Source organism: Elephas maximus, chromosome 10 (genome assembly GCF_024166365.1).
Source record: "Elephas maximus indicus isolate mEleMax1 chromosome 10, mEleMax1 primary haplotype, whole genome shotgun sequence".
NCBI classification, from domain to species: Eukaryota; Metazoa; Chordata; class Mammalia; order Proboscidea; family Elephantidae; genus Elephas; species Elephas maximus.
In genome coordinates, this window is record NC_064828.1 from 5,154,238 (window position 1) to 5,171,352 (window position 17,115).

The 17,115-nt window shown below is 39.6% G+C and overlaps 1 protein-coding gene across 1 annotated transcript in view; it reads left to right on the forward strand.

Annotated features, from left to right (window-relative positions):
* ATP8B4 (ATPase phospholipid transporting 8B4 (putative)) overlaps window positions 1–17,115 on the forward strand; it is a 370,299-nt gene that overhangs the window by 298,435 nt on the left and 54,749 nt on the right. Inside the window, exons 18-20 of the mRNA XM_049897713.1 lie at window positions 2,186–2,301; window positions 15,740–15,904; window positions 16,872–16,983. Coding sequence (XP_049753670.1) covers window positions 2,186–2,301; window positions 15,740–15,904; window positions 16,872–16,983 — 393 coding nt within the window. The remainder of the gene's footprint in view (window positions 1–2,185; window positions 2,302–15,739; window positions 15,905–16,871; window positions 16,984–17,115) is intronic.

Below are 17,115 nucleotides of genomic sequence, written 5' to 3' on the forward strand. Positions count from 1 at the left end.
AACACTTAATTATGCTCATGAGGAACCTTTACATAGAGCAAGAGGTGTTTGTTCGGAGAGAACAAGGGGGTAACTGATTGGTTTAAAGTCAGGAAAGGTGTGCATCAGGGTTGTATTCTTTCACCATACCTATTCAATCTGTATACTGAGCAAATAATCCAAGAAGCTGGCCTATATGAAGAAGAACAGGGCATCATCATTGGAGGAAGACTCATTAACAGCCTGCGTTATGCAGATGACACAACCTTACTTGCTGAAAGTGAAAAGGACTTGAAGCACTTACTAATGAAGATCAAAGACCACAGCCTTCAGTATGGATTGCACCTCAACATAAAGAAAACACAAATCCTCACAACTGGACCAACGAGCAACATCATGATAAACGGATTAAAGTTTGAAGTTGTCAAGGATTTCATTTTACTTGGATCCACAATCAACAGCCATGGAAGCAGCAGTCAAGAAATAAAATGACGCATTGCATTGGGCAAATCTGCTGCCAAAGACCTCTTTAAAGTGTTGAAAAGCAAAGATGTCACCTTGGAGACTAAGGTGCGCCTGACCCAACCCATAGTATTTTCAGTCGCATCATATGCGCATGAAAGCTGGACAATCAATAAGGAAGACCAGAGAAGAATTGATGCCTTTGAATTGTGGTGTTGGTGAAGAATATTGAATATACCATGGACTGCCAAAAGAACAAAGAAATCTGTCTTAGGACAAGTACAACCAGGGTGCTCCTTAGAAGCAAGGATGGCGAGACTGCGTCTTACATACTTCGGACGTGTCATCAGGAGGGATCAGTCCCTGGAGAAGGACATCACGCTTGGCAAAATACAGGGTCAGCGGAAAAGAGGAGGACCCTCAACGAGGTGGATTGATACAGTGGCTGCAACAGTGAGCTCAAGTGTAACAGCGATTGTGAGGATGGCACAGGACCGGGCAGTGTTTCGTTCTGTTGTCCATGGGGTCCCTATGTGTCGGAACTGACTGGACGGCGCCTAGGCCAACAACAAAAACAAAGCTTAGAGGGAAAGTAAGTTTTTGTACTTTGTTGTTTATATTCCTTTAAATCAAGCTTTAAATTTTGTATCCCATTAAATTAATAGTAGCAAATATTTCTGTTCATCTGTTTTGAGGCATTCTGTTTTTAGAGCAAAGGCATACATGAAAGGAAAGCATGCAGTGATCTTTGACTTACTAGATAAAGCTTGTGAGAGTCAGAGATCATGAAGTTGGGACCCAGGCAGTTGTCTTAAATTTTAAGCGGTTCCTGGGAAGCAATATACTCCTATGTCATTCATTCATTCATTCAGCAGTTATTAAATGTATACTGTGTGCCAGGATGTGAACTCAAGCTTGCAAAGTTAAGCCAAGTATTCTGTGTTCTCCATCCCCCGCCCCCCACACACCCAGTGGCTGTAACCTTTCAGAAGTAGATTGCCAGGCCTTTCTTCTGAGGCATCTTTGGGAGGATTCAAACTGCCAACCTTTTGATTAGTAACTGAGAGCTTAACCATTTGCACCACTCAGGGACTCCTTGAGTATCCTGGGGTTTTAAAGAAAGATCTGCCTGGAAGTAATATGAGGTGAGATGGGAGGTGAGGAACACTGTCATTCCCGAACCTGGGGGGCAGGTTAAAAGCACAGCTCTACTAATCTCAACTGCCAGTGGGAAGAAGGTAGATCCTTTATTTTTTAACAGCCTCCTGTGTGAAGCTTGCTTGCAGCGAGAATTGTGATTAAAGAATGAACCACCAGCAATGAATGGGCTTGTCTAAAAAGTAAAGGGAGCAAACAAATACGTCAGCAAGGGCGGAGGACTAAGGCCTAAAGCATGGCTCTGACTGGTTAGGATTCCATATGAAGAGGATTTGGAATAACACTAACAGCTGATTAGAACAGTAGGTCTTGACTTTCATACCAGGAGACAAGCAAAGAAAGCTCTCAATTCACCTCAATACAGAGGCCTGATTTGAATGTATCAACCCTTCAAAAACAGGAGGCAAGGAAAAGAGGGAGGTCTTGTACATCAGACTGAAAACACTTGTTTGAGAAATCAGAGAATTCCAGCAGATCCTAAAACATTCTGCCCCTTTCCAAATGGCCTGCCCGGAGCCCTGGGAGAATCTAGGTTTGGCGGATTTCATTGATAATGATATACTTCTCCAAATTTTTTTCTTTTCAGTTCGAAACCCAGAAGGGCAGATAAAGCTTTATTCCAAAGGAGCGGATACCGTTCTGTTTGAAAAACTTCACCCTTCCAACGGAGACCTTCTCTCCTCAACATCAGACCATCTCAGTGTAAGTGCCTCTGTCTTTAGATTGGCATGATGGCCCTTTTGCCATTTCCTATGGGTAGGCCTTGTTTAAAAAATATCAGCTATGGGTAGGCCTTGTTTGAAAAATATCAGCTAAAGGACCTGACTCCTGAAATAGAAAGCATCTGGGCAGTGATTCCAAAGGAAACTGTGCCGGCAGGTGCCTGGAAGCTGGCATATGGCCCTTCTCCCTGCCCTGCTGGAAGTCCACTTCATCTTAGCGCAGGTGGATTAATATTCAGCAGCTGAGAAGTAGCCACTGCGTGTGGGCTCTGGCCAGAGAAAGGGCGCCCTGGGGGGAATCTGCTCTGGTCTGGGGTCGCTCTTCTCAGGACACTGGACTGGTTCTGGGAAGATGAGCAGGAGACCTGCTCCCACCTTGGGCTCTGACGTTCTGGGCATCAACTGAATCTCTTATGATTATACCCGGGGCATAGCTTAGGGTTCTTTTTTTTTTTTTAATTGTGCTTGAGGTGAAAGTTTACAGCTCAAGTTAATTTCTCATTAAAGAATTTATGCACATATTGTTTTGTGACATTGGTTGCAATCCCCACAACGTGACAGCATGCTCCCGCTTTCCACCCCAGGTTCCCCTTATCCATTCAACCGGTTCCTGTTCCTTCTTGGTTTTGCTTTTGGACAGGAGTCACCCATTTGCTCTCTCATACTTGGTTGAGCTAAGAAGCACGTTCCTTGCATGTGTTATTTTTTGCTTTATAGAACTGTCTTATCTTTATCTGAAAAGTAGGCTTTGGGAGTGGTTTCAGTTTTGAGTTAGCAGAGTGTCCAGGAGCCATATTTTCGGGGGTTCCTCCAGTCTCTGTCAGACCAGTAAGTCTGGTCTTTTTTTGTGAATTTGAATTCTGTTCTACATTTTTCTCCCACTCTGTCTGGGACTCTCCATTGTGATCCCTGTCAGAGTGGTCATTGGTGGTAGGCAGGTATCATCTCGTTCTCAGGCTGATGGAGTCTCTGGTTCATGTGGTCATTTAGTCCTTTGGGATAATATTTTCCTTGTGTCTTTGATTTTCTTCGTTCTCCTTTGCTCCAGACGGGATGGGACCAATAGATGTATCTTAGATGGCTGCTTGCAAACTTTTAAGACCCCAGACACTACTCACCAAAGTGGGATGTAGACCATTTCTTTATGAACTATGTTATCCAGTTGACCCCAGTTCCAGCTGCTCTGTCCCTCAAAGTGTTTGGATGTGTCTAGGAAACTTCCATGATTTTGCTCTGGTCCAGTTGTGCTGACTTGTTGGATATGTGGTAATCAATTTTCTTTTTTCCCAGTCTGTAGGTTCTCTCTTTTCTGTTTTGGTGAAGACTTTTGATGAGCGTATTTGATTTTTAGGAGCTCCCATTTATCTAGTTTCTCTTCTGGTGTTTTTTGCAGGAGCATTTTGTAGCTTTCTTTGTATAGGTCTTTTACATCCCTGGTTAGATTTATTCCTAAGTATTTTATCTTCTTGGTGGCTATTGTAGATAGTATTGATTTGGTGATTTCCTTTTTGAAGTTCTCTTTGTCTGTGTAGAGATTCACAATTGATTTTTGTGTGTTAATCTTGTATCCTGCTAAAATCTTCTATTAGTTCCAGTAGCTTTCTTGTGGATGCTTTGGGGTTTTCTATGTATAAGATCATATCGTCTGTGAATATGCATAGTTTTACCTCCTCCTTTCCAATTTGGATGCCCTTTATTTCTTTTTCTTGCCTTATTGCTCTAGCCAGAAATTCCAGCACAATGTTGCATAACAGTAGAGATTAAGGGCATCCTTTTCTGGTTCTCGTTCTCAAGGAAAATGCTTTCAGTTTCTCTCCATTTAGGATGATGTTGGCTGTTGGCTTTGTATAAATGTCTTTTATATTTTGCAGAGAGTTTTTATCAGGAATAGGTGTTGGACTTTTTCAAATGCCTTTTCTGCACTGATTGATAAGATAATGTGGTTCTTTTATTTATGTAGTGGATCACGTTGATTGATTTTCTAATGTTGAACCATCCCTGCATACCTGGTATGAATCCCACTTAGTCATGATATATTATTTTATTTTTTGATGTACTGTTGAATTCTATTGACTAGAATTTTGCTTAGAATTTTTGCATCTATGTTTATGAGGCATACTGGTCTGCAGTTTTCTTTTGTTGTGGTGTCTTTGTATGGCTTTGATATCAGGGTTACGCTAGCTTCATAGAATAAGTTCGGGGGTATTCCTTCCTTTTCTGTGGTCTGAAATAGCTTTGGTAGTATTGGTATTAGCTCTTCTCTGAAAGTTTGGTAGAATTCTCCAGTGAAGCCATCCAGGCCTGAGTTTTTTTGTTTGTTTTTTCTCTAAGTTTTCAAATTTGTTGCACAATTTTTCATAGAATTCTATTGTGATACTTCTTATTTCAGTTGCACCTGTTGAGATATCACCCGAGTCATTTCCTATTCAGGTTATTTGCTTCCTCTCTTGCTTTTCTTTTGTCAGTTTGGCCAATGGTTTGTCAGTTTTTTTGACATTTTCAAAGAACCAATTTTCAGTCTTGCTGATTCTTTCAATTGTTTTTCTATTCTCATTTACTTCTGCTCTAATCTTTGTTATTTCCTTTCTTCTGGTGCCTGAGGGCTCCTTTCACTGCTCTCTGCTTGTTTGAGTTATAGGGTTAATGTTTTGATTTTGGCCCTTTCTTCTTTTTTGATGTGTGGGTTTGTTGCTATAAATGGACCTCTGAGTTCTGCCTTTGCTGTCCCAAAGGTTTTGGTATGAGGTTTTCACTCTCAGGTGAATCTATGAATTTTTGAACTCCATCCTTGATTTCTTCTATTACTCAGTTGTTCTTAAGCAAGGTATTGTTCAATTTTCATGTATTTGATTTTTTTTTCCTTGGTGTTTCTGTTATGATTTCTGGCTTTATGACATTGTGATCAGAGAAGATGCTTTGTATTATTTCGATGTTTTCAATTTTGTTAAGGCTTAATTTGTGGCCTAAGATGTGGCCTATTCTGGAATATGTTCCATGCACATTGGAAAACAATATATACTCTGCTGCTGTTGGGTGGAATGTCCTGTATATGTCTATGCGGTCAAGTTATTTGATTGTGACATTTAGATCTTCTGTATCTTTACTGAGTTTCCTTCTAGATGTTCTGTCCTTCACCAAAGGTGGTGTGTTGAAGACTCCTACTATTATTATGGAGCTATTTCTCTTTTCAATGGTGTTAGAGTTTGTTTTATGTATTTTGAGGCCCTGTCATTGGGTGCATATATATTTATTATGGTTGTGTCCTCCTAGTGTATTGACCCTTTAATCATTATATAGTGTCCTACCTTATCCTTTATGGTGGAATTTACTTTGAAGTCTATTTTATCACAGATTAATATTGCCACTCCTGCTCTTTTTTGGTTATTGTTTGCTTGGTATATATTTTTTCATCCTTTAGAGTTTTAGTTAGTTTATGTCTTTGTGTCAAAGGTGTGTCTCTTGTAGACAGCATATAGATTGCTTATGTTTTTTAATCTACTCTGCCACTCTCTGTCTCTTTACTGGTGCTTTACTGGGTAGGATGGTGTTAAACGTCACAAATCTGTAGCTCCCACTTGGCTGCTGTAGGTGAAAATGGGCTTCAGGTGAATGCCCTGCCCGTGTTTTCCTCATGAAGGCATGCAGTGTTTGGATCGGCCTTCAAGGCACAGGCGTAGGAGCGAAGGGCAGGGGTCAAGGGTGCTGCAAGTCTGTGGACCCCCTACACCAGTGGCTGGGCAAAGGAGCTGGTGCCTCTGGACCTGGCAAAGAGTTCTGGGCTTATAGGGCATGGTGTTGTTGAATGTCGAGGGACTGATGTGGAAGCTGGGAGGGGGAAGGCTGGGGGAAGGAATTGCTTCTCTGCTGTGGAGCTCTGGTGGGGGAAGGGCATGTGGTAGGTTGGGAGCTTGTACTTTCACAGGTCTGGTGTCACTCCTGTTTGGCTCTGGAGGTGTGTGCAGATTTGCTGCTGTTCGGCTGCACCAGATGGGGTGGGTTTCAGCTTGAGATGTTGCTGCTTGTCTCAGCCTATGTTTGCTGTGCAGATTCAGCGAAAAGGATGCTGGTGATCCCGCAATCCGTAATTCCCTGTTTCCACTGTTACTGAATTGTATCTCCTTCCATCTGCTGTTCAGCTTGATTCTTCAGCTTTGTCTTTGATGATTAGGGTTCCTAGACTGTCATATATATCTGATTCACTTGTTTTGGGGGGTCTTTGTTGTAAGACAGATGACAGGAAGCTCTGACTATTCTGCCATCTTGGCCTCATTCCTTCATAACTTAGGGTTCTGTTGAGGAAGTTAGGGGAAAATAGTCTCAAGCCAACTTGTTCCTCCAAGAGTCCTTTTATTCAGATCATAAATCATTATGAGACCCTTGTGTCCCAGGCAATAGGTTGAAACTGTCAAACTTATACAGCCTTAACTTACGTAGTCTGAAAGGAGCAGGGGGTGATCTTTGGCACTATTTTTTTTTTTCAAAAGAGTAAGAGACTCTGAATTAAATATGAAAATTACCTATTTTAAACCTGTGATTCATATATCTCTGTAATATTTGCTTGAGGTTCTGTTTAACCCCATATGAACTTTAAGGGCAACTGGTCAAAACTCTCATTTCCTTATAAGTTTCTTTCCTTTAAAAAATTATTGAGGATTCATGTTCTTTGGCAGGCCCTATATTTAATACAAAACATCCTCTGAATCTTTAAAACACAAGCAAACAAATAAAATAAAAAAACTCTCTGCCTGAGTTTAAGTTTAAAGAATGATGGTTTAGTAATATTGGTTACAAATATAGCTATTATTTTTGTCTTTCCAATAGAGAATTCTTGATTTTCTGTTAATCTGTTCCAGAAGGCCTACATGGTCTTTTTTTAATTTTCTTTTTTTTAATGAAAACAACATTGGAATCATAAGTATCTGATGTTTGCCATTGCTTAAATACGAAGACCCTGAATTTTCACATATTCTTCTTTCTTCTTAAAAGTGTAGGAAACCTAACTTTGTCTTTTTACATTTCTATGCAAAAAAAAAAAAAAAAATTTTTTTTTTTTTTCCCCCAGTGAATGTCAATTTGCCTTGCCCTTTGTTTTGTTCACCTTTTTTTTTTGGTCTCTAGATTCTGAGGTTTTAAATTTGTATTCGATTATTGATTTCGAATAATTTAATGATAGGAAAAGACCTTGCTCAAATGCTTATTTAGGATTAAACTTGTGTTTCATGCAGTAATTAAATAACTCAAATCATCTGCCCCCTTTTGTAATGTCTTCTGAGAACTGATTCATTGTATGGCACAGAGAAGAAGCCACTAGTAATGCCCAGGGGAGCTACAAGTTAAAGGCAAAAATGTATTTGTGTAATTAAGAGGACAAAAGATTGGTACAAAGGAGTAACTAGAGTTTCAGATCAATAGGGGACCTGGCAGTGGTCTTGGAAGGCAGGGTTTGTAAAATATTATTGCAATATCCAAAGTGCTACCAACTGCCTAAGAGATAATTTTGGATAAATTTTCTTATGACCCCCCCCCAGGCTAAACCATATCATTGCAGTGTACGATGAATTTTCTTGCCATTTACCTAATTAAAATGTGTCATGGTTTAACTTGTACCTGATCACAAACCTATGTCCGTACAATAAGCCAAAGGGCAACAGAGGAGACACAATGGCAAAGTCCCAAGGAGCAGATGTGGCTGTAAAAACATTGAGAGCACAGAGGCCTATAAAATGACCGCTGGAGGCATAGGTAAAGGGGGAGTTTTTAGTGTTTTCCCCAAATAATCTACACATATTTCTAGCTATTGTGGTTGTGTGAGAGACTTAGCAAGTACAGTCTACTTTTTTTTTCCTATTAGAAGGATAAAGCACCAGAGGTATTTTTTAAGATTGTCAGTTTATTGAGACACTAAAGGAGAAATAGGGAGCCCTGGTGGTGCAATGGTTTAGCACTCAACTGTTAACCAAAAAGTCAACAGTTGAAACCACCAGCTGCTCTGTGGGAGAAAAGACCTGGCAATCAGCTCCTGTAAAGATTAAAAAGCCTAGAAAATCCTATGGGGCAGTTCTACTCTGTTCTATAGGGTTGTTATGAGTCAGAATCAGCTCAATGGCACACAACAACAACAGCAAAGAAGTATGGTCCCTTAATCAATTTGACCAATGATTAAATATTAGCTCCATGACACAATTTTCAAACAATTTTTTATTATTAAAACTCATATAGAACCAGAGTCTACATCATCCTGAGACTAGAAGAACTAGACGGTACCTGGCTACAATCGATGACTGCCCTGACAGGGAACACAACAGAGAACCCCTGAGGCAGCAGGAGAGCAGTGGGATGCAGACCCCAGATTCTCATAAGACCAGACTGAATGGTCTGACTGAGACTAGAAGGACCCCGGTGGTCATGGCCCCCAGACTTTCTGTTGGCCCAGGACAGGAACCGTTCCTGAAGCCAACTCTTCAGACATGGATTGGACTGGACAATGAGTTGGAGAGGGATGCTGGTGAGGAGTGAGCTTCTTGGATCAGGTGGACACTTGAGACTATGTTGGCATCTCCTGCCTGGAGGGGAGATGAGAGGGTGGAGGGGGTTAGAAGCTGGCGAAATGGACACGAAAAAGAAGGTGGAGGGAGAGAGCGGGCTGTCTTATTAAAAAAAAAAAAAAAAAAATTTTTTTTTTTTTTTTTGTCTCATTAGGGGGAGAGTAATTGGGAGTGTGTAGCAAGGTGTATATGGGTTTTTGTGTGAGAGACTGGCTTGATTTGTAAACTTTCACTTAAAGCACAACAAAAATTATATAAAAAACTCATACAGCAAAAATTAAGAAATTATACAGAAGAATCTAGAACAAAAAGTAAAAATCAACTTGCACTTCTGGCCCTGCTTCCTAGAAGCAACCACTTATATTAGCTTCTCTTTCTCTATCTCCTTTTTTCTCTTAAGTTACTGTTATAACCTTGAATAATATGCTTAAATTTCTATAATCTAACATTTATTTACTCAACTATTTTTAATTTTAACTTGTTCATAAAAAAATTTCAAGCAGATATAAAAGGAGACATACATACCACGCAGCTTCAACAATTGTCCACATTTTGCCAATCCTGTTTCATCTAATCCCATCTGTTGTTGTTGTTGTTGTCATTAGGTGCCGTCAAGTCGGTTCCAACTCATAGTGACACTATGCACAACAGAACAAAACACTGCCCGGTCCTGTGCCATCCTTACAATCGTCGTTATGCTTGAGTTCATTGTTGCAGCCACTGTGTCAATCCACCTCGTTGAGTGACTTCCTCTTTTCCGCTGACCCTGTACTTTGCCAAGCATGATGTCCTTCTCCAGGGACTGATCCCTCCTGAAAACATGTCCAAAGTATGTAAGACAGTCTCGCCATCCTTGCTTCTAAGGAGCACCCTAGTTGTACTTGTTCTAAGACAGATTTGTTTGTTCTTTTGGCAGTCCATGGTATATTCAATATTCTTCACCAACACCACAATTCAAAGGCATCAATTCTTCTCTGGTCTTCCTTATTGATTGTCCAGCTTTCACATGCATATGATGCTATTGAAAATACTATGGCTTGGGTCAGGTGCATCTTAGTCTTCAAGGTGACATCTTTGCTTTTCAACACTTTAAAGAGGTCTTTGGCAGCAGATTTGCCCAATGCAACGCGTCTTTTGATTTCTAGACTGCTGCTTCCACGGCTGTTGATTGTGGATCCAAGTGAAATGAAATCCTTGACAACTTCAATCTTTAATCCATTTATCATGATGTTGCTCATTGGTCCAGTTGTGAGGATTTTTGCTTTCTTTATGTTGAGGTGCAATCCATACTGAAGGCTGTGGTCTTTGATCTTCATTAGTAAGTGCTTCAAGTCCTTTTCATTTTCGGCAAGTAAGGTTGTGTCATCTGCATAACACAGGTTGTTAATGAGTCTTCCTCCAATGATGATGTCCCGTTCTTCTTCATTTAGACCAGCTTCTTGGATTATTTGCTCAGTATACAGATTGAATAGGTATGGTGAAATAATACAACCCTTATGTACACCTTTCCTGACTTCAATCCAATCAGTATCCCCTTGTTCTGTCCGAACAACTGCCTCTTGATCTATGTACAGGTTCCTCATGAGCACAATTAAGTGTTCTGGAATTCCTAATCTTTGCAATGTTATCCATAGTTTGTTATGATCCACACAGTCGAATGCCTTTGCATAGTCAATAAAACACAGGTAAACATCCTTCTGGTATTCTCTGCTTTCAGCCAGAACCCATCTGGCATGAGCAATGATATCGCTGGTTCCACGTCCTCTTCTGAAACCGGCCTGAATTTTTGGCAGTTCCCTGTTGATATGCTGCTGCAGCCATTTTTGAATGATCTTCAGCAAAATTTTGCTTGCGTGTGATATTAATGATATTGTTCTATAATTTCCACATTTAGTTGGATCACCTTTCTTGGGAATTGGTATAAGTATGGATCTCTTCCAGTCAGTTGGCCAGGAACTTATTTTTTACAGAAATATTTTAAAGCAAATTCCAGGCATAATTTTATTTCACTTGTAAATATTTCTGTGATTTATCAAAATGAGATAGTATTTGTTGATTCTCCACTGTGAAGGACATGTAATTAGCACAGTGACACTTTCTCCCATTTACCCACTCCCTACGCTTCTCACTTTTTATCTTTATATTATTTTTACTTTGTCAAAGCTTATAACATTTACATTCTATTCTGTAGCTAAAATCAAGTCTTCATTACTTTGTTTACAGGTTAATTCTAATGTGTATATCCAGTAAAAATAACATTTATGCAATTGTGATTGTATCAGTATTGTCCACTGAAGAACAATCACATGACTGAATCCACAAAGGTGAAATATAATTCTGTTGCTTAACCTCTATAATCTCAAGAAAATTTTTCCATATGTCATGGCCAATGAATTTTCTTCTACTTTATCTTTAGTTTCTTTGTTTCTTCTAAGTGATACTCAGCTACTGTTGTTGGTTTTCTCTCATGTTATGTGCTGTCTTATATTCCTTTTTCATTTTACTGTAGCACATCCTTGAGTAGTTCTTCCAAGGAGGATTTATAGGTGGTAAACTTTCTGAGTCCTTGTAAATCCCAAAGTGTTCTTGTTTTGACTTTATATTTATTTAATGTTCTGACTGTATAGAATTCATTGGATTAATCACTGTCCCTTAGAACTTTAAAGTTACTGCTCATTTGTCTTCTAAGCATTGAGAGATGCTGGTGAGAAGTCTAATATTAGTTTGAATCACATTCCTTTGTAGGTAGTCTCTTTTCTCTCTGGAATTTTTTAAGGATTTTTTTTTTTTTCTTTAGCCTTGGAATGCTGAAAGTTTGCCAAGATCTCTGGAGGTGCAGGAATCATTTCATTCACCTTGCCCGGAACTCTTGTGGATCCTTTGGTATAAAGACATGAGTCTTTTCTTGAACAAACAGAAAAATTCTGTTGTCTTTTAAATTATTTTCTCTCTTACATTGTCTCTTCTCTCTGTTTCTAGAATTCCTGTTAGATAAATAATTGATTTCCCTTATTGACCCAACATGCTACTTCATTTTTCTCATATTATCCATCTCTTTGCCTTTTTACCCTGAATATTTGAGAAACGGGAAGGGAGAGGTGGGACAGGTGTGACAGGCCCAGATGTACCAAGTTCAGTTATTTAGTTAATTATATTGTAGCTTTTTCCTGGAGCAGCTCCAACTATTTGTATTTGTTGCTTCCAAACTTGGACATTATCCAGTGCTCCCACGAGAAGACAACTGTTTTCTGAAATGTTGGGTAGTAATTTTCTCTGCTCTGTTATCTCTGTCAATCTGACCTCTTTATCATCTCCGAACTCTCCCAAACTTTCTGGTCCTTGCTGACTTTTTCTTATCATTTATGGCTTCATTCTTAAAATCTGTTCTCTAGTTTCAGGGAATTTTGAGAAGAAGTGGAATGAGATGTGTGTTCTCAGTCTACCAATTTATATCTAGAACCCCAATGAATTTTTTTGTTAAAAATTGAAAATTTGATGATTAAAAATATATTGACCCCAAATGGAGAAAAGTCTCCATTATGCTGGTAGAAGTACTTTGAAGGTGCCTTTTCTTCCAGCCATGTACAGGAGTTTGAGCACACCAAATCCATCTCTAACATTTTCTCTTTTATGCTAGATTTTGCTTAGCTGGTAAATAGACACTTGGGGTACTATGTAACTTTTAAACGTCTTTATTGAAGTATATTCAGAAAAGGATGCAAACCAACAGTGCATAGCTTGATGAGTCTACACAAAATAAACACATCCATGTAAACCAGCACTATGATCAAGAGATAGAATATTCCAGAATCCCATAGTACCCTTTGTGTCCCTTTCTTGCCACTCCTCCCCCCTGCAAGGGTAACCTTTATCTTGACTTCTAATACCATAGATTAATTTTGCCTGTTTTTAAATTTTTTATAAATGGAATCATTAGTATGCTTGAGGTAGCTCATACCAGTTCATAAGAGCCAATTTTTAAAAATCAGAGAACTTTGTGAATAATTTCTTAGACTATTGGTAATTTAAAATTGATCATAGAGGAAGTATCTACACCATTGAAACTGACAAATGCTATAAAACAGGGCTCCCCTCCATCCCCCCAGAACAGGGGTACCAGCATACCACTAAATGTAATCATACAATATGGACAGAAAATACCAAATTTTGGTGAGGATATGACACAGCCAAACTCTCCTATACTGCTGGAGGGAATACAAACTGAGACAACCACTTTGGACATCTATTTGCTTAGTATCTTTTTTACCTAAATATATTAATACCGTATGACCCCAGGATTCCAGTGTTAGGTATACACCCCATGAAAATATCTGTGTAGATTCACCAGAAATTTAAGCATAATAATATTCACAATATTCATAATAACCCCCAAAAGGAAACTACCCAAATGCCCATCATGAATAGAAATCATGGTATATTCACATAGTAGAATATATATAGCAATGAGAATGAATGAATTAGAACTATATGCAAAAATGGATGAATCTCACAAACATAATGTTGAGAAGCCAGAGGAGAAAACCATATAACTTTTGAGTTACCAACTGTCTATCAGGTACTCACTGCGTAAAGAGTCTTATCAGACAGTTATCTACTTTAGTGTACGTGTAAGTGTTCTGGGTTACACATATACTTGACTAGGCATTGACATCTCTCCAACTGACAAAGCCCAACAGCAAGGCCACTACTGCTGAGCTCCTGAAGACTCTCAGTCTCCTGTACTGCACAGGGTTATATCAGACCACAGAATGAATGATACGACACTGTCCAGGTGTGGCCCATCCACTGACAATCTCAGGAATCTAGAGTTAAGGAGATAACAGGGTTTTGTGAAAAAGCCCTATCCAAGGAATCAGGAAAAAGGTGTACTTATTCTGTCCTATTTTTCTGTGGACAGTCCATTTGCTTCTAAGAAATGCTTTCCTCTAAGAGCCCAAGAGACAGAAAGGGCCACATGAACCAGAGACCTACATCACCCTGAGACCAGAAGAACTAGTTGGTGCCTGGCCACAATCGATGACTGCCCTGACAGGGAGCACAGCAGAGGACCCCTGAGGGAACAGGAGATCAGTGGGTTGCAGACCCCAAATTCTCATAAAAAGACCAAACTTAATGGTTTGACGGAGACTAGAGGTATCCCGGCGGCCATGGTCCCCAGACCTTCTGTTGGCACAGGATAGAAACCACCCCCAAAGACAACTCATCAGACATGAAAGGGACTGGTCAGTGGGTGGGAGAGAGACGCTGATGAAGAGTGAGATAATTATATCAGGTGGACACTTGAGATTGTGTTGGCAACTCTTGTCTGGAGGGGGGATGGGAGGATAGAGAGAGAGGGAAGCCGGCAAAATTGTCACGAAAGGAGAGACTGAAAGGGCTGACTCAAGAGGGGGAGAGCAAGTGGGAGTATGGAGTAAGATGTATGTAAACTTATATGTGACAGACTGATTGGATTTGTAAACGTTCACTTGAAGCTTAATAAAAGTTAATAAAAAAAAAATGCTTTCCTTATCTTCTTTAACTCACCTTATCTATCTTCTACCTCAGTTGTCAGACAAAATAATGAGTATAGAAGTTTTATGAAATACAACATAAAGGGCTATACAAATAAAAATTGTGTTTTGTTAGATGATTTTTCAGGAAAGCCTTACCGCTAACAAGGCAATTTACATTGTGGCCTGATTCCAGAATATTCATTTGGCTTTTAAATTAGGAATGTCACTATGCAGCAGAGATTAATTTTTTTAGAAATGCATGGTTTCTCAATATGTGGTACTGGGTTCAAGGATGGGGAACTCACAATCTCTTCCCCTAAGTGTTTGTAGTCTATCAGGAATGATGAGACAACTGTACAAATACCTACAAAAACAAACAAAATGTGACACATGCCACAAGGGATTTATTAGAACATGGTGTGGGAGTTCAAGGTGGGAAATGGCATGTCACCTTCAGAATGTGAAGCTGGATTTCAGGAGGCAAAGACTGTGTGCCTCAACAGATGTACCAGCAGTGTACAGAATTTTCAGAATTTTTATGAGCACAATAGTCTTTGTACTATTAGTGGCCTTTTCTTCCTCCCTGATGCCCTGGCACTGCCTGGATAAGAATTGTGGTGCAGAATCTATGTTAAGAGCTCAGACTCTGTAGTCAAAGATCTGAACTTGAATCCCAGCTTTGTAACTTGCTAGATGGGTGACCTTATACAAGTTCCTCAAACTGTGCCTCAGCACAGTAATATATTTGTGGTAAATTAGGAAAAAAAAAAAAATTTTTTTTTTTTTTTTTTAATTAGGAAATTCACGAACAGTGCTTAGAACAGTGCCAGTCACACAGCCAGGACTTAATCAATTTAGATGTAATTATGTTACTAGGGGAATGTGACAAGACTTTGGTGACATGTCATGCTGCATTCCCTTGAGAGAGTATCCTGTTTTTGTTCTGAGAGCTGTGGCTTCTCTGAGCATTCTATCCTCTCCTCTAGAATCTGAGGGTCATGGGCCATGAAACAGGCCAGGCCCCTGTCATGACCAGGAGAACTTCCTACAGGCAAATAATAGGTTGGAACCCAATATATGTAACTTCAAATGAATATCTCAAGGCATCGCCACCATGGATCACCTCTCAATTAGAACACTTCAGCAGGCATTTCAGCTGCCTTTTTAGTGAGAAGTCTAGCTCCTTTGACTATTTTAACCCTGTAGAAATAGAACACAAAATCCAAACATTACCTCCCATTTCCAAGTAGCTGAAAGTTTGGAGGCCAGTATGGTCAAGCATTTGAGTAAAAAACTTGTTGTTATTATTACTGTCATTGTATTTTGACTGTTCCCAAGTCTATGTCTTCTCTGGCAGGAATTTGCAGGGGAAGGCCTCCGAACCTTAGCCATTGCGTACAGAGATCTGGATGACAAATACTTTAAAGAGTGGTATAAGCTGCTTGAAGACGCAAATGCTGCCACAGATGAGAGAGATGAACGAATAGCTGGGCTCTATGAAGAAATTGAAAGAGATTTGATGGTATGAGTTTAGAAACGTGATGGTTCGTGTTTAGGAAAGGGATAGTGTATATTTAGAGCTCTAGCATTGGAATCAGCCACGGGCTGAATCATCTTGCGCACAGCAGATGTTACTCTTTCAAACATTGACTCATGCTTTATGTGTTGGCTTTCCATTTGCCGTGTGTGGCCTTTGAAGGCTTACAGGTGTATTTTACTAGTGTTGGCTTATGCAATTGCAAGGGCCCCCAATAATACAAAATAGCATACTCCTTATTTTTTGTCAGCCTCCAGTATATCCTTGATGTTTTATTTCTTTTTCCTGCTTTATGACTCACCTTTTGAAAGCAGAGAAATTGCCATGAAGTGTGGCACTCTAGCTCTAATTCTGCTGATAGCTGTGCTGTTGAGAGTGTGGTCTATTCTAGAAACCACTCTTCCTTGACACCCCCGTGTCCAGGTTGTTCAGCCACTGTGAGGTATTAGGGAGGATGCCTTGTTCATTTTTGGATAAATGAGAGCATAGAAGCCTTCAAGTTTTTGTTTTTGGTATCTGGTGGTTTGGGGAATGGCTTTTGTTGTTGTTGTTGTGATCAACCTCCTGTGTATAGGGTGAGGACTTTTCTCTGGATCTCCATGGTTGATACATGTAGGGTAGCAGCTGGGGGTTCTTAAGTCCCTACAGGGCTAAGTAGCTTCTGACCATGCAAACTAACACGCTATCTGAGCATATTACACCCCATAATGTATATTCTAACTCCCAGGATCTCTGTCGTTAATTAGCGTACCAGTCACTTAGCTCGATTTGGGCACCTCCTCTTGGGGTCCTTTCCAGACCATTTCTGCACATAGTGAAATGATTGCTACATCAATGCATAATAATTTCTGTCTTCATTCCATGTTCCTTGACTCTGTGATTAAAAGCCATAGGTGTAATGAATGTTGCTTGCATGCATTAACATTAAGGTAATCTCTGTTTTTCAATGAAGCTACTAGGTGCCACTGCTGTAGAAGATAAGTTACAAGAGGGTGTTATCGAAACAGTTACAAGCTTATCACTAGCCAATATTAAGATTTGGATCCTAACAGGAGACAAACAAGGTAATTTGAAAATGAATTACGATGATGTTTTGAAAAGGGGAAAATAACTTTTATGGTAAAATTATAATTAACCAAAAAGCTTAGTTAATTAAATATTTGCTCAGTCCTGCATATAGGAAAGAGTTGAGATAC